We start from the raw sequence: 23,211 nt of genomic DNA, 5'->3' as shown, positions 1-23,211 counted from the left end.
ACTTTTAAACCTTGAATGGACCATTTAACTGTAAGGCTGGCTTTTCAACCCTATCACTCACTGTGGAGAAAGACTTTCAATTGTATAACACCTGCTGTCAAATCCTATTTTCTTTTTCCTTTCTTTGAACACAAATGAGGATTCCTGAAGAGTAGACTTATTAATTCCAGTTGACTGCTGGTGCATTTGTTGGGGTGTAGGCAATTTTATAATGCACTTGTGCTATAGTGCTCCTTGAAAAATTGTATCATAAGATGGGTAAAGTGAATGGAGAATGTGCAGTTAGGGTATTCTGCTTGATGTATTTGGAATAACTGGTGCATACGTTTGTGTGAGAAAAGGCAGAGAGAAATAGGAACACTTTGTTTTGAGATAAATAAGCAGAGTAGAAAAAGTGAGGTAGCTAAAAGAAAGGGACAGTTAGAAAATACAGGGCTTTTAATTTACAAAATGTTAGAATTTTCCATATATACATATAAAACGATCCCTGATCTTATGATGCTGTGGCTAGGGGCTCACTAAATTGCAAAGTCCCTTCTCCATCTGAGCAGGTGGAATGAGCCCAGTTTGTTGCTCCAGGAGGTCAGCCCCCATGAAGTAGCACCAAGCAGAGAATTCTTAGGTCCAAATAAGTAAGATGGGGGTTCACTTATGAAAATGCAGTTTGGGGGAGAACCAAAACCAGGAGCAATGGAGTCTGGGTATAAGGGGATGCAGGGGAGATTGAGATAAGGTATGAAAAATAAGTTATGGTAGCTTAGATATTGGCAAAACCCTCTCATTGTAAAGGCTTAAAAATAGTAGTTTAAAATATGTTTTAGTAATTAAAGTTAAATATGCAGCCATGCTGCCAAGAGGGTAAGGAAAATCCTCAAAGGCCAAAAGGTAAAATGAAGACATCCTTCAGTGCTCACTTAGCTCTCAAGCTTCATGCTTTTGCTTTAGCTTTTAATTCCCAGAGAAAGCCAGGAAACCTAAAGAGAAATGATTTCATAGTGAAAGGTTAAACCAGAATAGTTTTTTAAAAAAAGAAGGCATAAGAAAAGGTACTTTAGGCCAGTTCACGCCTGTAATCCCAGCACTCTGGGAGGCCAATGGGGAGGATCACCTGAGCTCATGAGTTTGAGACCAACCTGAGCTAGACCTAGACCCTGTCTCTAAAAACAGCCGGGCATGGAGGTGGGTGCCTGTGGTCTCAGCTACTTGGGAGGCGGAGGCAAGAGAATCACTGGAACCCAAGAGTCTGAGGTTGTTGTGAGCTGTGACGCCACAGCACTCTACCAAGGGGCAACAAAATGAGACTGCCCTCCCCCGGCCCCCCACAAAAGATGATCTAAGCCTCAACTATGAATGAAGGGTGGGGGGTGCATCTCCTCAAACTCTAATTACAAGCCATTCCTCTTGTATATTTGGAGCTCCAAATTACCAAATTTTATTAGAGTGGTCTGAAGAATCCTAAGATAAAAATTTAGTGTAATGCTGGGTGTGGTGGCTCACACCTGGGAGCACTCTGGGAGGCTGAGGTGGGTGGATCGCCTGAGCTCATGAATTTGAGTCCAGCCTGAGCCAAAGTGAGACCTCATCTCTAAAAAATAGCTGGGTGTTGTGGCAGGTGCCTATAGTCCCAGCTACTTGGAAGGCTGAGGCAAGAGAATTTCTTGGGCCCAAGAGTTTGAGGTTGCTGTGAGCTGTGATGCTATGGCACTCTACTGAGGATTGACAAAATGAGACTCTGTCTCAAAAAGAAAAAAAAAAAAAAGAAAAAGAAAGAAAGAAGTTCAGAAGTACCCACCAAACAGCCAAAATGTGTAATATCTAATATAATGAAAAAGTCATAAAGGCATCCAGAGAAAATTACTACCTACTAAGGAACATTTATTAGAGTGACAGTTGATTTTTTAACAGCAACAATGAAGCCAGAGATTATGGAATTATATCTTTAAAGCACTGAGAAGAAAGAACTATCAACTTGGAATTTTTTTTTTTATTGAGACAGAGTCTCACTATGTCACCCTTGTTAGAGTGCTGTAGTGTCACAGCTCACAGCAACTTCCGACCTGGGCCGGTTCACCCCTCCTTAGGCAACCTGGTGGTCCCCCGCTCCCGGGAGGTCACCATATTGATGCCGAACTTAGTGCGGACACCCGATCGGCATAGCGCACTACAGCCCAGAACTCCTGGACTCAAGCGATCCTCCTGTCTCAGCCTCCCGAGTAGCTGGGACTACAGGCGCGCGCCACCGCGTCCGGCAGCTCACAGCAACTTCAAACTCTTGGGCTTTAGTGATTCTCTTGCCTCAGGCTCCCAAGTAGCTTGGACTACAACACAACACACGGCTATTTTTTTGTTGCAGTTGTCATTGTTGTTTAGCTGGCCTGGCCGGGCTGGAATCTGCCAGCCTCGGTGCATGTGGCTGGTGCTGTAACCACTGTGCTAAGGGTGCCAAGCTTCAACTTGGAATTTTTATATGTAGAGAAATTATTTTTCAAGGAATAAGAAAAAATTGGCTGGGTCGGGTGGCTCATGTCTTTAATCCTAGCACTGTAAGAAGCTGAGGTGGGGGTGGATCACTTAAGATTAGGAATTTTAGACCAGCCTCAGCAACATAGCAATACCCTAAGTCTGCAAAAAATGTTAGAAAACTTAGCCAGTATGGTGGCACATGCTTCTAGTTTCAGCCATTTGGGAAGCTGAGACAGGGTGATTACTTGAGCCCAGAGAGCAGTAAGCCATGATGATGCCATTGCACTCTAGCCTAGGCAATAGAGGAAGACATTGTCTCAAAAAAAAAAAAAAAAGAAAGAAAGATATTATCAGACAAACAAAAATTGACAGTTAACTGTGAGTAGATTGTTAGTAAAAGAACTCCCAAAGGATACAGGAAGGAATAGTGAGCAAAGAATATGGCAGGTGTGGGTAAATCTAAACCATTTAGAAAGAAATGGTATTAATATTAATCTTGGGGATTTAAAAAATAAGATAGAACAAAACTATTAGACAATAATAGCATATAACTTGGTAGGAAGGATAATCAGAGTTGAAGCATTCTTAGGTGTTTTATTGTGTAGGATAAACATAAAATATTAACTTTTTTTTTGAGATAGCATCTCAGTTTGTCATCCTTGGTAGAGTGCCATAGCATCACAGCTTACAGCAACCTCCAGCTATTGGGTTTAAGCAATTCTCTTGCCTCAGCCTCCCATGTAGCTGAGACTACAAGTGTCCGCCAGAATGCCTGGCTATTTTTAGAGATGAAGTCTTGCTCTGGCTTAAGCTGGTCTCGAACCTGTGAGTTCAGGCAATCCAACTGCCTCAGTTTCCCAAGGGCTGGGATTACAGGTCACCGTGCCTTGACTATAAAGTATTGACTTTTTTTTTTTTTTGAGACAAAGTCTCACTATGTCACCTTCTGTAGAGTGTTGTGGTGTCACAGCTCACAGCAGCCTCAAACTCTTGGTCTTAAGCTATTATCTTGCCTCAGCCTCCCAAGTAGCTGGGACTACAGGCGTCTGCCACAATGCCGGGCAATTTTTTGTTATTATTGTTGCAGTTATCATTGTTGTTTAGCTGGCCCAGGCTGGGTTCGAATCCACCAGCCCAGATGTATGTAGCTGGGACCATAACCACTGTGCTATGAGTGCCAAGCGAAGTATTAACTTTTGACTTTGAGTGAACTTACAGATTCTTCCCTGTCAAGCCTCTCAGTGAGAATTCAGCCCAGCCAACACCTTAACTGCAGCCTGAGAGACTATAATCACAGAATCCAGATAACCCATATCTAGACTGCTAACCCACAGAAACTGAGATAATAAAAGTTGGTGAAAGAATGCTGTTGAGTTTGCTATCCGGCAATAGAGATAAAACAAAATAAAACACCAGTACAATTTGTTTAATGTCTGTCTCCTCCATTAGACTCTTAGGTCTGGGATGATGTCTTCTTACACCATTGAATGAATCAACATCTGACACTGTTCCTGGCTCATAGTTTATGGTCAAAAGATGTATGATGATTGATTAAATGAATGAAAAAGGAGGGAATCCAAGGAGCTAGGGTTTGAACCCTTCCTTTATTGCCCTTTATTTATATTTCTAATTGCCATACTTTGAAGAATGACTGATACTAGAAAAGGTTCATAATTCATATGTTATCATTGGGGAAAATACAATCCAGAGAATTTTGATATCTTGTCCTGCTCAAGTGGACAGTGAGGAATTGCTTGTGCCTAGGATTGAGGAAAGAGGGGTTTGGCCTTTTGCTGTCTTCTCAAGTTCATGGGCAAAGAGGAGCTTGTAGACTCTTAAGATGTGGACAGAGAGAAGCATGCAAAGGCATTATAATAAGATTGTACAATTTCCAGAACTGAGATTATATATGTGCTTGTTTTTTAGCACCCTGAAGCGGGCCCTTGAAGTCTTCAAGCAGCGTAAGTGATTTTTAAAAATGCATTTGCTGCCATTGGCAAGCTCTGTGTCTGTCATCAAAGGTGGGTTTTAATTTGAACAGCAATTTCATATTGGAAAAATGAAAAAAATTAGAGCAACTCCTAAGGTGAGAAATAGCTCTGAAGAGTTGAAATGAGCCGCAGAACCCATCACATTTGCCCATGTGATGTGCCTTTCCCCTACTTAGAGCAGTGCTTCTCTTACTGACGTGAGCATCAGAGTCACCTGAAGGACTTGTCATTAACACAGAGTGCTGGGTCCCATCTCCAGAGTTTCTGATTCAGGAATTCTGGGGTGGGTCCTGAGATTTTGCATGGCTTGAAAATTCCTAAGTGATGCTGATGTCTGGTCACGGGACCACGCTGAGAATAGCTGCTATAGAGGGTTGTCTATACTGCTTAGTTCTATCTCAGAGACATAGTCGTCCAGGTGCTCACCTACCCACCTACCCACCACAGCCAGACTTGTCTGGGTCGGTTTCCTCCTCCCAGAGCTACCTCTGCAGGGCTTCGGACTTTGGGACAATGTGGTGGGTGTCTTGCCATTTCTCCCAGATCACCAGACGTTTTTAGCCAGGATAAATCTTTTTGTGTGTGTGTGTGTGTGTTTTAATATTTTATTTTATTTTATTTTTGTTAAATCATAGCTGTATACATTGATATGATCATGGGGCATCATACACTAGCTTCACAGAGCGTTTGACACACTTTCATCACACTGGTTAACATAGCCTTCCTGGCATTCTATCAGTTACTGTGCCAAGAAACTTACATTCCACATTTACCAAGTTTCACATATACCCTTGTAAGATGCACCGCAGGTGTAATCCCACCAATCCCCCTCTCTCTACCTACCTCCCCCCTCCCTCCCCTCCCTTTCCCTCTTCCCCCTAGTCTTAGGTTGTAACTGGGTTATAGCTTTCATGTGAAAACCCTAAATTAGTTTCATAGCAGGGCTGAGTACATTGGGTACTTTTTCTTCCATTCTTGAGATACTTTACTAAGAAGAATATGTTCCAGCTCCATCCATGTAAACATGAAAGAGGTAAAGTCTTCATCTTTCTTTAAGGCTGCAAAATATTCCATGGTGTACATATACCACACTTTATTAATCCAAGTGCCAAAGAAGATAAAATATTTGGGAATTTATCTAACAAAGGACGTGAAAGATCTCTATAAAGAAGTATGAAACTCTAAGAAAAGAAATAGCTAAAAATGTTAACAAATGGAAAAACATACCATGCTCATGGCTGGGAAGAATCAACATTGTTAAAATGTCCATACTACCCAAAGTAATATATAATTTCAACGCAATCCCTATTAAAGCTCCACTGTCATACTTTAAAGATCTTGAAAAAAACAATACTTCGTTTTATATGGAATCAGAAAAAACCTCGAATAGCCAAGACATTACTCAGAAATAAAAACAAAGCAGGATAAATCTTTAATTACAACAAGCATTGTAACAACAAACATTGTCTCAGTTTCCTTACCTCTTGCTTGGGGCCCTACCGTCACCTGGAAGTGCTCTCTCCAAAGGCACCAGCAGGCCTTATGTCACTTAGTCCAAGGGACAATTTCAGGCCTCTTCTAATTTGACTCTTCAGTACCTCTCAATGCCATTGTTCGTTCCTTCCTTCTTGACACCCTCATCTTTTCTGACACCCTTTGACTCTTTCCACTTTTCTGGTTACATCTCTGTCCCTTTCTTTGTCTTTCTATACCCAGTTCTTCAGTATTGCAGGTCCTCAGACATTGATCCTAGCCCTTCTCTTCTCAATCTGCCTAGATAAATCCCTTCCCATCCCTGGCATTAGCTATCGCCTTTACACAGAGAATGTACAGACGGGTAATGTATCTTCAGTCTAGAACTTTCCAAGTACTAGATTTTACATTCTACTTCAAATTTAATGTTTCTTCTCGGGCATTGAATTAAAAATGTTTGCAGCTGATCTCAGAATCTTCCAGAGTGATTACTTAAGGAAGTCTGAGATCTGTTTTTTGAACCACATCCTGTTGTCTCCTTAAGAATTCTTATTTATTCTTTTCTCCCCAAGATCAGGATGCTAGACCCCAGAAATGATGAAATCCCTTCCTTGCTTTTCTCCTTCAGTCTCTTAAGAGGAAGCCCAAGTGGGAGGTAGTTCGCTGATGTTTTGGCCTTATTTTCTTATTTTGAATGGAGCATTTTAATTTTATCACACTTCTTGTGGGTGTTAAAAGCTGATTCAGAAAGGAAATAAAAAGGCAATACCAATGTCAAAATTGTCAAGGTTCAGGGCAGCACCTGTGGCTCAAAGGAGTAGGGCACCAGCCCCATATGCCGGAGGTGGCGGGTTCAAACCCAGCCCCGGCCAAAACTGCAAAAAAAAAAAAATGTCAGGGTTCATCTCTGCTGGGGTGAATTCTACTTCCCTGTATTTTTTTGAGGGTAAGGAGTCAATTTCTTCCTGTGAAAGTCATCTTTGCTTTTTTAGGGTGGTGAATTATTTGGTATAACATCTAGAAGGAAATGGAAGACACAAGTCATGGCGCCCTCAGTATTCTTCTTTCAGTTCTTATTTCCTTATTGTGGGCTTTGGTTATAAATGTAAGTTGGAATTCAGCCAGTGGGTTTTTGTTTAGTTCCTATTATTGCAATGTGATGACAACCCAGAGTTAGGAAATCCAGGGTGACAACCTTGCACTTGGTCTTCAAGGGGTCCTGCCCTGTATATATGTGGGCTTAAACAGTTATTGTACCTAGTTGAGTGGCGTTAGACCTTTGTAAATGTTAGCTAAATAAATATTAATCTTAACTTTTCCGCAGAAGTTGTCCTCTTCCCTCTTTAACTCATCAATGATTACAGTTCTCAATCTATGGATGGTACCTCTTTGTGTTCCTTATAGGTACTATAAGGCCACCCATAGTGTGGCCCAAGAGAACCCCACCATAAGCTGAGTCTCCTAAAAATTTCTTTGAAGGCTGTTATTTCATTTTCTTTTTTTCTCTAAAAAATGCTTTTGTTTCCTTCTTATTAAAATAATACATATTGATCTTAATCAATTTAAATGTGACAACTAACTACAAAGAAGATTAGTAAACATTGTAATTTATAATTCTCAGCAATAAGCAGTTATTGGTGAATATGCTTTTAGACATTTTTATGCATTCAAACATGTGTAAGTAAGTATATATGTATTTATTCACATATGTAAATAGTTCTATACCATGGCAGTGGGGTGGACAAGATATATATTTTAAAATTATTTTTAAAATGAAAAATATCATCTTTTAAACATGCTAGTAGTGTATGTTTTTCTAGACCTTTCTTTATGCATTTACATCTCTCTCTCAACTGCACATGCATGTGCACACATATACATACGCACACACACACTTTTTATAAGATCATACTATGTATATTTCTCTATAATTTGCTTCTTAACAATGTATCATAGATAGCTTTCAATTTCAGTCCAGATAGATCTGCCTTATTCTTTTACACTATTTAAAATTTTTGACCTAACAAAAATGCCAAATTTCCTCCAGAAAGGTTGTACTGATTATTTTTTACCAAAACAGTTGTTTTTCCTTATGTTTGCCAATACGAAGAACTTTCAGTGTTTTAAAATTTTGCCATGCTGAAAGGTTTGGATTTTAAAGGTTTGCATTTTTTCAATAGCTTTAAGCCTTTATCTATTCATAAGTGTTTCTTGCCCATTTAGCCAGTAAACTGTTTTTTGAATTTCATGTGCTTTAATTAATATTTTTAATACTGAAATATATTTTTCTTTTGATTTGTGAAAGCTCTTTTTATGTAGCTATTTTGTCTTTGTTATATATATTTCAAATATTTTTGTGGTTTGTCATGTAACTTATAGTCTTCTCCGAGGTTATTTTGACACTAACAAGCATAAATTTTTTTTCCTAGATACATCTGTCCATCTCTCAGTCTTTCTAGATCTAATGCCATGCTTTGACTTAACTTCCTTAGAACAAGTAAAATAAAAAGTTAACTGGTTTCTATTGTAAAGGCAAGACATACTCCTTGTAAAGATCTTAAGAAAATGTAAGGTGGAAAAACCACCAATAATCTTTCTACCCAGAGATAACTATTGGTAGGCCACATTTTGGTGTATGACCTTTTAAATGTTCATGCTCATGAGATGTTAGAGATGGAAAAATCCTAGAGGTCATCCAAAGAGAATGAAGAATCACATTTGAAACTGCAGTGGCTTTAGTAATGTCTCCTAAAACATAAGCTTCATAAGCCGGGACCTTGGCTGCTTTTCTCCCAGCCCTGGGCATGCACTGGTTAGTAAGAGTTAGGGGTAGGAAGCAAAGTTGAAGATTTTCTAGCCTTGATCTTGGTGGCCAGGACAATTCCAGGCACACAGAGGAGCTCAATAAATGTTGGTGAACAAGTGAAGTGATGTTCATTTTACCACTTGGTCTAATATTTTGTATAGGTACACATTTTTATTTTGTATGATTTTATTTATTTGAATTTAGACATATGTAGACTTTCATTATTGTCATTTAAAAATTCTTTTTTCAGAAGTAGACAATGTGGCACAAAGTCACATTCAGCTTGCACAGACTCTAAGAGAAGAGGCCAGGAAGATGGAAGAATTCAGGGAAAAGCAAAAGCTACAACGGAAGAAGGTTGGACTTAATTATGTATTAGGCAATTGCCTTTTTCTGCTGCCGAAAACCCCAGGCTTGTTGCTCATTGCACTCCACAGCTTGGCTCACCCTCCTGCAAGCCCACTCTTCTTTTAGTTTAAGAAATTATTGGAGTTTCTTCTTCTGTGGGGATCAATCCTGATGGGTATATGTATTTCTGTACCCCAGGTCAGTTCTCCTTTTGTTAAGTTCTTGGAGGATTCAGGGGTCTAGCTTGCATTTCTCTTCAGATCTGCTGCCACCATTAGTACGGGGACTGGAAAGGGGAACCGTCTGTCTTCACTAGAACCCAGCACAGGCCAGCTGGAGGCTGCCTCTCCCGGATAAGGCAATAAGGGGTGGGGAAGAAGTGCAGGAGACTCTCACTGCCCTTGAAGACCATAGTGTAGCTCGGCTACCAATGGGAAGCTGCAGCCCTGGGGGCTGTTAAGTCCTTTCTGTCTTCAAAGCAGCTGTGTAGAGGCTCTTTTCTCACTGATGGGCTTTACTTTGACCAGCTACATGGAAGGAGATGAAGGTGAACAAGAGTCCATAAAGCTGGCAAATGTTTGAGAAGTTATAAGGATCGATAAAAGAAGTCCAGGTTCATAGCAGAGTGTTACTTAGAGTACACCAGACACTGCTCTGACTCCCTTCTCTTTCATCCCTGAGAGACCTGTATATTCAGGTTAACCCTTCCAGAATTTCTTTCTACATCTGGTCTCCAAGACTGGAACCCAACCTCACATGGGGAGCAAGAGCTTTCCTTTCCTGTACCCCAAGATTTCCACCCAGGTCTCCCAGGACAGCTCTGCATGGACTGTGGTGACCTCTTTTACCCCTCCTGGAAGTCTCTTTGGAAACCTTTCATCATCGTGAGCATGAGGTTGTTGTCTGCAGTGTGCTTATCCAGGGCGCAGCCTGCTGTTCAGGCTGATCCTACCCACACCTCCAGCAATTTTGCCCATAGTTGTAAGTTGTAGCTTAGCTTCAGCTGCCTTTGTGGCCACCAGTGTCTGGGGTGGGTAGTGGCACCTCAAGAGCCTTTCTACTCATAGCACCTACTGCCTGTTCTCCTTTCACCATCTGTACTTACAGATCGGAACGCTGAGGGCGCATCACAGCAAGTGCTTTCACACTCAACACCTGCAGGGATCAGGCAGAGAGGTGCCTCTGGCCCAGAGGCTTTTTCAGAGCAGAGACAGCATGGGTGTTATACCCACTAGCTGGTCAGACCCTCTGGCTGACCTTCCAGGCCTGCCCTCCCCTCTCATGCCCTAGACAACCACAGTCTATGCACACGTGATTTCCCCTAAGAGGAAAGGAGAATCATATCCTCACATTTTTGAGTGCCCCCGTCCTTTCTGGGAGAGTTTTGTTAATTTTGCAAGGCTTCCGAAACTTCCCCTCCTAACAAGTTACACAGACCAAATTCTTGTAGCTAGAAGAACATGCTCTGAACTGTGTTAAGCAATAGAGTATCTTCCAAGTTCCCTTTATTCTGTGTGCTATCTGCAGCAGGAAAATACTTCCAAGGCTTTCTTGAAGAAGTGCAAAGTTTATTAATAAATTTATGATTGCTTGTGTCATAGGGAGCTCTGGGTTGTGCCACTTCTGTATTTAGATATTCTTCTTTTAAAACACATAAACCTTTGGGAGAAAATGTGTCAGTGCTAACTTGTCATTTTTTTACTGGTCAAATTCTGCATATTTTGGTATTTTACTTCTTGGAAATTAAGCCATTTCCACTTATCAAGGAGAGCTATCAGTTGGTTTCTTTTAGTAACCAGGGGAGGTGCAAGTGGAACGGCTGGTCAGAGGCTGATGGCATGTCAACTGCTCTAGCTAAGTGGTCTGAGGGTGTTGACTGAGATGAACACGATCATCCTGCTCTTACTGACTGTAGAGCTTGGCCAAACAGATGGATGTGATGCAGGAATAGTGACAAAATGTCATGAGCCTTCCATGATGAGGGAAATGAATGAGGCCCACCTGAGCACCCCGTGAGGACACATAACCTTGTCTATGGGGCCAGGAAGGCCTCGTGGAGGAAATACACTGATGCTAAACCCAGTAGAGAGAAAGGCCATAAAGATGAGTAGATGCAGGCCGAGGCACTCACCCCAGGCATTGGCAGGGGAGGGGGAATCTCAGGAACCGTTTTCAGGGGCCTTGATGTTTGAGGGTGCAGAGACCTCCTCCCCAGCCCAGAAATGTCCTCAGCATGACAAGAACAACACATGATCAGGCACCCGTCGCCTGGAGCCCACTTTGTTTTACCATCTCAGCTAAGATTGAGATGGTCGGGGAAGAATGTCGTTTTGCCTCTGTTAAGAGCCATCTCCAAAGAAAGGAACTTCCGTGGTGACAGAGAGTGATGCTTACAGTTTTCAGAATGGAGTGTGGGTAGAAAGAAAAATGGGCCATAAAGTGACTATTCTAATAATTTATCTCAGGGTTATTTGGGTCATTTACAAATCTCTTCTTCCTTTTCCCCCTTTGTTGCTTCTCCCCAGCCTGTAACAGGGATGATTGTTGTGTTATCAGTAATAAAATGCAATCAAATTTCCATTGGATTTGGTCTGAGCATAAAGTCTCAGAGTCTTAGAAAGGACCCTGCCTGGAGGATACTTGAAAGAGGGCAGAGGGGGAGGATGATTGGCAGAAAGAGGAAGGGCCGGAGGTGGGATCTCACCTAATGTGCACATTGTGAGGTGTATAACATGCCCCCCTGGGTGAGGGGCTCTTTTACAAATGAAACTTTATCCTAGAAGTGAGAACAATGTGACCTAAAAATTTGTACCCTCATATTCATTTGAAATAAAAAAAAAAATTAAAAAAATCCCCAAAAACAGAGTCGGGCTCCATTATTAACTAGCCACCAGACCTTGGGCAAATTGTATGGCTTCTTTGTTCTACAATTTCCTCATTTGCGAAATGGGGGTAATAAATAGTACATCTACCTTCCGGGTAGTGTGAGGCCAGAATGAGATAATCCATATGGAACACCTGGCCCTCAAGGGAAGCTAGAATTACTAATAATTTGTGTTTTTATTAATAGTGCTTTTGTTCTCTCTTCACAGACAGAACTTGTAATGGATGCTATCCATAAACAAAAGAGCTTACAATTCAAGAAAACCATGGATGTGAGTCATACTTTATTGCCCATTTTTGGTAATGGTAACACGTTCTGAAGGCATGTACCACATGTGAGCGTTTTCCTACTCAAACAACATTTTGATATTGTCATTATTATTATTGCAGTGTTTTAGGGAAAACAACCTTCAGTGGATTTTTTTTTTTTTCAAGGCTTTGAAAGACTGAAGATGAAACTAGACAGTGGAAATATAATGTTATTATCTTTCCAGTAACCTGGGGAAACATAGCAAGTTAATTGAAATATTTTAGGCCAAAAAAGCTTATATAGTGTGCAATATCATTTATCTTGTTGGATTTGTAATTTTACCTTGTGACTATTTTGAATCTTGATATCTTTCTGGTTCCTGGAGTGATGAGTGACAGTCATTTGATTTTGGATATTCTCTGTATTATTGTATGTTTTAAGACTCTGGATCTTATTTAAGCCTCCGTTTTAACGGGCTCCCTTTGGCACCACTCCAGTAGAAGGAGTGTTACCTCATTACCTCTATATGTGGGTAAAGGTCCAGGAGGGGTCCTTGGTCTCCACTGACACCACCAACTGGATGTGAGCCAGAGTTAAAGTGGTTAAAGTTCTTACTCTCCTTTAGACCTCCTCCAACTCCACCCCAGCAGGGAAGGGTACACCTCATGACTGTCAGATGGGGGTGAAGTCCAGCTTCTTAGCATGGTTTCCACTGGCACAGTGTGTGTGGGCTTTGTTACCTCCTGGTGGAAATGAAAGTCCTGGTTTCCTATTTTTTCTCTGATGCTACCTTGACAGGGGAATTGGGAGCTTTTCACAGCCTGGTGCTGGTGGAAGTTTAGACTGTCCACTTGGCTTTTGCTGGCACATGTAGAGAGGGGCCTAGTTTTTTTTTTTTTTTTTTATGTAGTTTTGACTGCAGTTGAATGGCTATTTTCTAAAGGTTTCTGTCCAGCTAGGCTGCCCCTTTCTGGTCTTTTAGCTAGAGAAAGCAGGGGCTTGTTGGGGCTTGTTTGGTCTGTGACTGTCAGCATTTCTGAGTTGCCCACTTTTTGGCACTCAGTCTGTGATATGTGAGGCAGACAAAAAACCCAGAGAATTAAACTGTTGGGTTTGTCTTCCAGTCCACGGTCACTGGCCGGTCTGTCTACTTCTCTCTACCTTTCAGAGCTTGCTTGTGTGTATTTTACATATAATGTTTGGAGGACCAGTGCGTGGCTCACTCCTGTAATCCTAGCACTCTGGTGGATCCCTTGAGCTCAGGAGTTTGAGACCAGCCTGAGGAAGAGTGAGACCCCATCTCTTGCTAATAGTATAAATTGGTGCAACCATTTTGGAGGAAAGTCTGATGTGCTGATACTCTTTTGCCAGACATTTATACTTCTGGGAATTTGTCCTATATAGATAAATTCAAACTGCTTAAAATCAAAGTATTTTTATGTGATTAAAAAATAGTAAACAAGATACACATTCATCAGTAGAGATGGTTACGAAAATTATGGCATATATACATATATAATAGATACACATAGTATGTGTATGTATTCACAACCATTAAGTGTTGAGATACAGGGATATTGTTGCATAAAAAAAGAATTATTACATGAATGTTGTTGCATGCATATCTGATGTTCTTGCAATTATGAAAAGTTATGAACTAAAAAAAAAAGAAAGAAAAGTTATGAACTTACCTTTCTGTGTGTGTAGCGTAGAGAGAGAATTGTAAGCTTGTTTATTGAAGGGCTAACCCCAGCTGGATTTCTGGGGAGGCTGAGAAATGAAGGGAAGCATGTGAAATATCTGATGAGCACAAACTATCTCTGCAAAGGAGTCATCATTCTTTTTTTAATATTAATTTGAATTTTACTGTTTTGGGGGTTTGAATTTCACCTATAAATTTGTTTATAGATGTGTGAGAACTATAGAAACACAATTTAGATCTACATTTATTTTTATACATATTGGAGGGATAAATACATATTATACACATATTTATATTTAAAATCTTCACTTTACAGATGGGCAAACTGAGTCATAGGGAGGCTAAGTAATTTGCACAAAAACACACAGACAGTGGTGGGACTGGGATTCCAACCCAGGCTCTCTGGCTCCAGTGCTTAATCTCTGGTTTTCAGACAGCCAAATAAGGACTTGGAGGGGGGAGTCTTCATTCTCAAACATTTTTTTCCCCACCGTTTTTATTGATTAGCCATTTGACTCACACCTTTGCTTTGTTTGAACAGGTTTTTGCTTCCATACTTGAAATAGAAAAAAATTTTTTTTATTCACTAATGATTACAGTTTGTGAACTGTTTCCATAATACTAGTAGTAATGGAAGCATAGGATGGATGGTGATCTACTTTTCAACTATGTAAAACCGGCCGGGCCTGGTGGCTCATGTCTGTAATCCTAGCACTCTGGGAGGCAGAGGCAGGTGGATTGCTTGACTCAGGAGTTCAACATCAGCTTGAGCAACAGTGAGACCTCATCGCTACTAAAGATAGAAAAAAATAGCCAGGAGTTGTGGTGGATGCCTGTAGTCCCAGCTACTTGAGAGGTTGAGGCAAGAGGATCACTTAAGCCCAAGAGTTTGAGGTTGCTGTGAGCTATGATGACACAGCACTCTACCCAGGGTGATGAGTAAGACTCTGTTTCAAAAAAATGAATAAGCAAATGAAAATAAACTACATGAAACAGAATTCTTTAAATAAAAAAGGAACATGACAATCCTTAAGCGAAAGAAACTATGGCATTGGTGCCCTCCCACCATCCACGTGCTGTGGTGAGACACTTTAGAAAATGGAGACATGATTAGAATCGGTGTGAGTTGATACTAGCGATCAAATAATTGCACATAAATTCTGAGGGTTATGAATGTTATATATATATGTTGTGTTATATACCTTAGAGTTACATAAATATTTTCATTTTGTCTATTTTAAATTCCATCTTATGTTTTAGTCAGTTTTTTTGGGGGGGGTCTCACTCTGTCACCCAGGCTGGAGTGCAGTGACACAATCATACCTCACTGCAGCCTCAAACTCCTGGCCTCAAGCTATCCTCCTGCCTCAGCCTCCCAAAGTGTTGGGATTATTGACATGAGCCATCTTGTTTTAGCCAACGCTTTGGTTTTGTTGCCCAATAGGAGTTTTACTTCCTTGATCATGTTGCCACTACATATGTAATTTAGAAAAAGGCTAGAGAGAGAGCTTTCAAAGATTGATAAGAAAGAGCATCTGTCCTATGGAAGTTCAGTCTAGTGACGAGCATAGCGCTAATTAGAAGGTCCTGTGCGTTCTAGGCTTGGTGGGTGGCTGCTTTTCAGGGTTACAATTTGCTCACCTGTTTCGGTCCTCTTTCTTTTTTTTTTTTTCGGTCCTCTTTCTTCACAACAACAAAGGCAAAGAAGAATTATGAACAGAAATGCCGGGACAAAGATGAGGCAGAACAGGCTGTCAACCGGAGTGCCAACCTGGTAAACCCGAAGCAACAAGAAAAGGTACCTCAGAGGGCTGACAACTCGAATGAGAGACTTACGTATACCAGGTTCAAGCCAATGAAGAATCTTAATTAAAAAAAAAAGAACCTCTGGGTGGCGCCTATGGCTCAGTGAGTAGGGCGCCGGCCCCATATACCGAGGGTGGTGGGTTCAAACCCAGCCCCGGCCAAACTGCAACAAAAAATAGCCGGGCGTTGTGGCGGGCGCCTGTAATCCCAGCTACTCGGGAGGCTGAAGCAAGAGAATCGCCTAAGCCCAAAAAAGCTGGAGGTTGCTGTGAGCTGTGATGCCACGGCACTCTACCGAGGGTGACAAAGTGAGACTCTGTCTCTGAAAAAAAAGAACCTCTAAGCCCTTGGCAATATCTTCCTTCAGGCTGTTGGAGTCCTCTGAACTAGAAAAATTGCACCCACAATTTTGGAATTGGGGAAGAACTAGAGAAGGATACTCATGGAGGGAGTAGGGGTAGTAAGAGGTGGGAAGAGGTTTTGATGGTTTCATCTTTCTTCAAAACTCAGCTCATATGCTTTGTAGCCAAGCTGCCTCTTGCTGGGGTGGACTGTAAGCTTAATTTTGTAATACATGCTCGTGTATATGAATATAAGATTTCAGCAACTCGAGGGCCGGGATATGTCTTTAGGAAGATGTAAGGCAGGACACTTTATGGATATCTTCCAATAGCGATAAGATTAGAGGGCAAGTCCAGTGATTCGTACATGAGGGAAACTTTGGTAGGATTTCAACTAGACCTTGTCTCTTCATAGTCACTGCTTTTAAATGTTTTGCCTGTGGAAACCTGGCCCAGTATTCCCAACTCTTGTTCTTTTTTGTCTTCACAGCTTTTTGTGAAACTGGCAACTTCAAAGACTGCAGTAGAGGACTCTGGTGAGGGGGCTGCTCCTACAGATTGGGAAGGGTTGGTTGGTGGGGTTTACGTGATCCTCAATATGTGCAGAAAAAGGTTGTTTTATATACCTTACGATAAAGAATATGTGTTATACATGTATAGTAGTATTAACAAGAAATCACAAGGGAAGACAGGAGGAAGGAAGGGAGAGAAAAGAAATGAAGAAGGGAGGAATAGAGGGAAGAAAGAAAGAAATATAATCCCTGACAGTGAGGCAGCAGTTTCCAGCCACTGCCTGCTTCGACCTTGCTGCCTCATCGGTAAGTGAACAGAGGTGATGGAGCCATGTGATGACTGCTTTGTAATCAGGTGCTCACTCTGATTTATTGGGGACATCTGTGTAAAAGCTCATGTCAGCCCTTGTAGCCTGATCTTCTGTAAAAGAAACTGCCAAGTTGCAAGGCCTTGTCGTCACTGAAATCTAAGCAAGCCTAGACCCAGTGTTTGCAAAGGCTTTTATAATAATAAAATTATAATAATTTCTAGAATATCCTGCAGGAAAAAAATCCTCTAGTGACCATGTTCACTTAAGAAGTCTTTAAATTGAAAACTAAACTCTCTTGGTGCCCCTTTAGGGCTCAAGGTAGCTCTTTTCTTTTACATCTCTCATCGGACAATTTTCCTGAAAGTGAAAGGCAATCAGAAATATTGAAGTGGAATTAGATACAGGAAACCCTGGCTGAGGTTTCTCATCAGCTTTCATTTTTTTTTTCCCTTGGAACATTTCTTGCTTAATGCATGGTTCAATGTTTTAAAAGAAAGTGATTATCTCCTTTGCTAATTTCACAAAGATATTACCAGGGTGAGAGATGGCCTTCCAATGTTCAGCACTCCTAGGGGCCTGGTGAGGTCGGCACAACTGAGTTTCTTTTGCCATCTGAGATGAACCTGTGAGATGGGTCTGTGAGCCACCCTCCTGTCTAGCTTCTGAACCTGGGCCTCCCTTCTATTGCAGACAGATCGTATATGCAGCATATCAACGCACTGGATAAGGTCCGGGAAGAGTGGCAGAGTGAGCACATCAAGGCCTGCGAGGTACCCGGAACTGGAAGCTGTGCAGGGCCAGGGCAGGTCTTCTGCTTAGAACCTAGAGAGTCTACTTATGTGTTATACAGGGTGGCCATAAAGTTCTTGTGCAATTTAAATAGTTGACTAAAATCGTTGACTATTTTAAATTGCATAGGAACTTTACGGCCACCCTGTATTATAGAAATGCTCTGCCCCCTGTTATGGCACCATTCTCATTTCCGATCCAAATTTTCTACCACTGACATTCTCCCCATCTCTTTATTTGTTTTGAGTGGGAAAGAAGTTGGTGGATTACTTGTAATTATCCTACAGTTTTAAAAGAGAAAAACATACATACGAATTCACCTGATGATTTTATTATCTATTTTAGGTTACATAAAATAATTAAAGTGTCTCTGTTTATTTTTGTTCATAATTTTTTTTGAGTGTGATACTTCTTGAAGCAATCTCCAGGATGAACTCCAGGCTTCCTCTTTTATGTCTCACAGTAGAATTTCTTCTGCTTCAAACCATACAATTCTTTGTTGATCTTTTTTTCATTTTACATTATAAAATGCACCTTCTATTTAGCCTTTCCTCAGTGTCAGAAGGTGATGGTCTTCCCCTCTTTCTTGAATTTCTGTTCTTCATATTGCTTACAAACTGAGTGATGAGATTTCTCCTGTAAGAAAGGTGCATCTCCATTTTTTCTTCACTCTTCTTCTTATGTAATGAGCAAAGGATATAGCTGTTCATAACTGCAACTTCCATCAGCCAAAAGAGTAATTTTTTCCACCATTGGTAGGACCTTCTTGTAAATCTGTAATATCCACGGTACTGATCAGATCTGTTGACTCTTCCCATAAGCTTTGTCTATTCTAAAATAACTATCAGTTTTTCAAATTGCCCAGGTTGTTTCTTCCTATAACCAGCGATCAGCTGTGTTTGAGGGCCAAAGAATGTACTCAGTATTGTCACTAACCTTTTGTCCTGGAATGAGAAAAACACACACACGCATGCACACACACAATGTGTTGGACATCTTCTGACATTGGAGTGGCACAGGAAAATCTTTATTTTGGACATAAAGAAGTTTAACATAAGATTGGAAAGGATTTTAGAATTTGGGGGTGAATAAGAAATCATAAATTTAAGTGAAGCCTGGAAGGGATTGGAATAGTTTCCCCTAAGCATCATCTTTCTCCCTCTTCCCCTCCTGACCATACTGCTCAGCTCTGTTTAAAGCTTAGTCTAAACTTTAGACTTGAAAGCTTGGTTAGTGCAAGCAGGAAACAGCTGAATCAGTTAAATGTTGTTAAGCAATTACCTTTGGAGAGTCTTGCTGTACTCGCTGGGTTCTCTGGGAAATACAGAGCAGGTAAGCAGGTTTTGATGTGTTTTGTTTTTTACTTTTGTGACACCTTTGATTTTACCATTGCTCCCTTTATTTTCTTCCCATGACCTCACAGTTTTCTAAAGGAAATAAAAGACATAACCTGGAAACTTCCTCAGATGTCTGCCACTGTGCCTACACATTTTCTTACTAGTGGCTCTCAAAGTGCGGTCCCAGGAGCAGTAGCTTTAATGTCACCTGGGAACTTGTTAGAGATGCAAATTATCAGACCAACACTGTACTCAATGAATCAGAAACTGGGACCTGGGTAGGGCCCAGCAATGTCTGTGTTAATAACCCTTCCAAATGATTCTGATGTGAATTCAAGTATGAGGCCACTGATTTATACACACACGTACACACACAGAGTGAAATGGGCCTGCTCCCTGCCCTATCAAGATTTCACCCTGACCAATCAAGCCTTTCCCTATCTCCTTGGGCACAGAGAACTTGTGAACTTTGGTTATCTTGCACACATCTCCTCACTTTAAAACCCACTAGCTCTTGCTTCTCATTTACTACCCTCTGCTTTCTTCATAGCCACACTTTGATGATGTCTCCAAGTCCTGCCATCCCTGCCTGCCCCAGACTGCTGCATCTGGTGTTTGCTCTCTGCAGCTGCTTTCTGGGGGGTGGGGGTGGGGGCACCATCAGTCCCTTTGGTGGAAGTCCAGTGGGCCTTTACAGATTTTGTGTAATCTGATTTGACCTGTCTCTACCATCTGATGCTGTGGGCCACTATGCTCTTTCTTTTTTTTTTTTTTTGCTGTTTTGGCCAGGGCCTGGCTTGAACCCACCATCCCCGGCACCCTACTCCTTGAGCCACAGGCACTTCCCTACCATGCTCCTTCTAAAATACCCCTTTTCCACTTTACTTCCTTAACTCCATACTCATGGAAAGCCTGGAATGAGACCATTATTATAAGCCTTAAAAACATGCAAAAATATATATCTAGTGTAAAAACCTACCTGAGAATGATAAAGTTTAGAATTATGGCTATTTCTTGGGAAAGAGGAAGGTGACAGAGATTGAGGAAGTCACACAGGGGCTTTAACAGAATCTGAAGCAAATATGGCCAGAGTTTTTGGCAAAGGTAGCTGGTTGATATGCAAGTATTCATTATACTATGTATTGCTGCTCTCTGTGAGCCTTTGTGAAATATTCTATAATAAGAATAATGTAATATTATAACACAGTAATGTAATCGCATTTATATAGAGAGATGTTATATATCGATAGATCTATATTTAGATATTAAAATATTTAGAACTAAAATAATGCATTTACTTCAAAGTACTCCAGGAAGTAGGATAGTTGGTTGGGATATAGGAAAAACAGAACTAGTCCTGAGTTGATGATGTTTAAGCTGGCGAAGGGTACATGCGGATTCTTCATACTCTCTGAACCTCTCTACTCTGTATGTCTGAAATTTTATATTATAAAAAGTTTTAAAATGGATTAGTTATGACATTCGGTATTTTAAAAATATATTGACGTATAACATCTGCTATTGAATAGGATAGCATTTACTATGTAGAATAGTTTGATTTTTCAAAAGGCACTATTTGTTTATAGCCAAAACACCATATTTCAGGCAGTGACTTTTAACTATTTTTTTTTTTTTGAGACAGAGTCTCACTTTGTTGCCCTCGGTAGAGTGCTGTATTGTCATAGCTCACAGCAATCTCAAACTCTTGAGTTCAAGAGATCCTCTTGCCTCAGCCTCCCAAGTAGCTGGGACTACAGGGGCCTACCACAATGCACGGCTGTTTTTAGAGATGGAGGTCTCACTCTGGCTCAGGCTGGTCTTGAACTCATGAGCTCAGGCAATCCACTCTCCTTGGCCTCCCAGCATGCTAGGATTATAGGAGTGAGCCACCATGCCCAATCTTTATTTTCACTTTTTTAATAAGGAAAAATTTAAACACACAAAGACAGAAGGCAAATAAAAGTTTATCAATATACTACTCATTAATCAGCGTCAGCAATTATGACCATCTTGCCAGTCAAAGTCATTCATCCCAGGGTAGAAGGGGCAGTGCCTTGAATCTGGGGCTCTGGCAAGCTGCCCAGGTGGAGATGTTTCTTAGGACGTTGGAAATGTCAGCTGGAACTTAAGTTAGAACACTAGTGTCTAGGATCATCACTACTTCTTACCTTCAGAACCATAGCCAATTCTGTTTGTGTTAATAGGATGTCAGGATCCATTTGCATGCTTTGTCTGTGTTATAGTTTATGACCTTCCTCATCAGTGGGGGGATGTACCCTAAGCTGGACATTAAGCTTACATATAATTGAGGATTGGCACTGTTTCTCAAGTCACAGCCAGTATAAATGAGTAGGCCCTTTCTCTGGATATGTATATACACATAGTTGTTTTTCTGTAGGTGTTTGAGGTTCAAGAATGTGAACGAATAAACTTCTTCCGGAATGCATTGTGGTTACATATGAATCAGCTGTCACAACAATGTGTCACAAGTGATGAGGTAAGTCAGAGGCATCACAGAGGACTGTCGCTCTGTAGAGGTGAAGCGCAGACCTTTCTTGGTTTTCCACTATCAACTCCTTTGAGGCCCAGAGAGGTAAAGTGACTTGCCCAAGGCCACACAATAGAAGGACCCAGATAAACATGTAACCTGCCTCACTCTCGGCCCATTTCACCACTATGATTTTCTCATTAAGAAATTTAGTTAGGCCATTCCAAAGGTGGTGAGATATCTCCATCAATGGCTCACTCTTAGTTACAGATTGAATTCAGTATTCTATTTCCCTTATCCCCTCCTTGTCACTACTACATTTGACTAGTCTTAAAAAGAAAAAAAAATTCAGAGTTAGGGCAGGAGGACAGAGGCAGGGACCCAAACCCAGTTTTAGAGATGTCACAGCATGAATGTGAATCCCAGAAACTGCTGCAGTCTAGAATGGGGTTATTCCAGGACAGTGGCAAGTACTAGCAGACTGAGCCATGCCCGGCTCATAGTCACTCCAGGGCTCAGGATTTACTTCAACAGCAACACTCCCAAGCCATTATCCAGGTTTAACTTGTGCACAGCAATAGTAATGGGGCTCCCTAGGTTTCAGAGGCACTAAATCAAGTTATCATAACTTTCTTTGCTAAGAAATAGCTACCTTCATTTAGATGGGACATTCTTCTTGGAAGAACAATAAACACCCAGAAAACCAATAGAGTTGAATGGAAAAATTCTTCTTTAAGTATGTGTGTGGCATTGGTCTTGTGTCATGAGACTTGATATCTATTTTATTTTATTTTATTTTATGTTATGTTATTTTATTTTATTTTTCTGTAAGGTTTGTAAGAATCAGAGTAAGCCCTTATCTTCTTGCCTGATAATAAAGTCACCATTTAGTGACTTAAACTATTAGCAAATCACTATGCTGAGTGCTTACAAGAATTATCTTATTTAATTCTTTTTTAAATCATTTTATTGAGGTATGAATGACACACAAAAAAGCCGTGTGTATTTTCATATAAACAACTTGATGAATCTGGAGATAAATTTACCCCCATGAAACTGTCGCCTCTTAATCCTCATAGAGGTGTCTGAGAGGTGAATTTTCCAAGGGGGACAAGATGGGCTTTCTGATTTTGATTTAATATTAGGGCTTTTTTTGTCCTCTTTTTTTTTTTTATTATTGGGGATTCATTGAGGGTACAATAAGCCAGGTTACACTGATTGCAATTGTTAGGTACAGTCCCTCTTGCAATCATGTCTTGCCCCCATAAAGTGTGATACACACCAAGGCCCCCTCCCCGGTCCCTCTTTCTGCTCCCCCCCCATAACCTTAATTGTCATTAATTGTCCTCATATCAAAATTGAGTACATAGGATTCATGCTTCTCCATTCTTGTGATGCTTTACTAAGAATAGTGTCTTCCACTTCCATCCAGGTTAATACAAAGGCTGTAAAGTCTCCATTTTTTTTAATAGCTGAATAGTATTCCATGGTATACATATACCACAGCTTGTTAATCCATTCCTGGGTTGGTGGGCATTTAGGCTGTTTCCACATTTTGGCGATTATAAATTGAGCTACAATAAACAGTCTAGTACAAGTGTTCTTATGATAAAAGGATTTCTTTCCTTCTGGGTAGATGCCCAGTAATGGGATTGCAGGATCAAATGGGAGATCTAGCTTGAGTGCTCTGACGTTTCTCCATACTTCCTTC

At 40.8% G+C, this 23,211-nt stretch overlaps 1 protein-coding gene across 2 annotated transcripts in view; it reads left to right on the top strand.

The window, feature by feature from the left end:
* PSTPIP2 (proline-serine-threonine phosphatase interacting protein 2) overlaps positions 1 to 23,211 on the top strand; it is an 84,541-nt gene that overhangs the window by 43,689 nt on the left and 17,641 nt on the right. Inside the window, exons 4-10 of one of the 2 annotated variants that reach the window (XM_053571805.1) lie at positions 4,390 to 4,424; positions 8,987 to 9,090; positions 12,174 to 12,236; positions 15,616 to 15,714; positions 16,554 to 16,599; positions 17,577 to 17,656; positions 21,411 to 21,509. In XM_053571805.1, coding sequence (XP_053427780.1) covers positions 4,390 to 4,424; positions 8,987 to 9,090; positions 12,174 to 12,236; positions 15,616 to 15,714; positions 16,554 to 16,599; positions 17,577 to 17,656; positions 21,411 to 21,509 — 526 coding nt within the window. Of the gene's footprint in view, positions 1 to 4,389; positions 4,425 to 8,983; positions 9,091 to 12,173; positions 12,237 to 15,615; positions 15,715 to 16,553; positions 16,600 to 17,576; positions 17,657 to 21,410; positions 21,510 to 23,211 lie in introns of both variants that reach the window. The other variant, XM_053571804.1, reaches the window with a different exon arrangement.

Source organism: Nycticebus coucang, chromosome 19 (genome assembly GCF_027406575.1).
Source record: "Nycticebus coucang isolate mNycCou1 chromosome 19, mNycCou1.pri, whole genome shotgun sequence".
NCBI lineage: Eukaryota > Metazoa > Chordata > Mammalia > Primates > Lorisidae > Nycticebus > Nycticebus coucang.
Note: the sequence above shows the minus strand (reverse complement) of the source record. Positions and strands in the feature narration are given on the sequence as shown.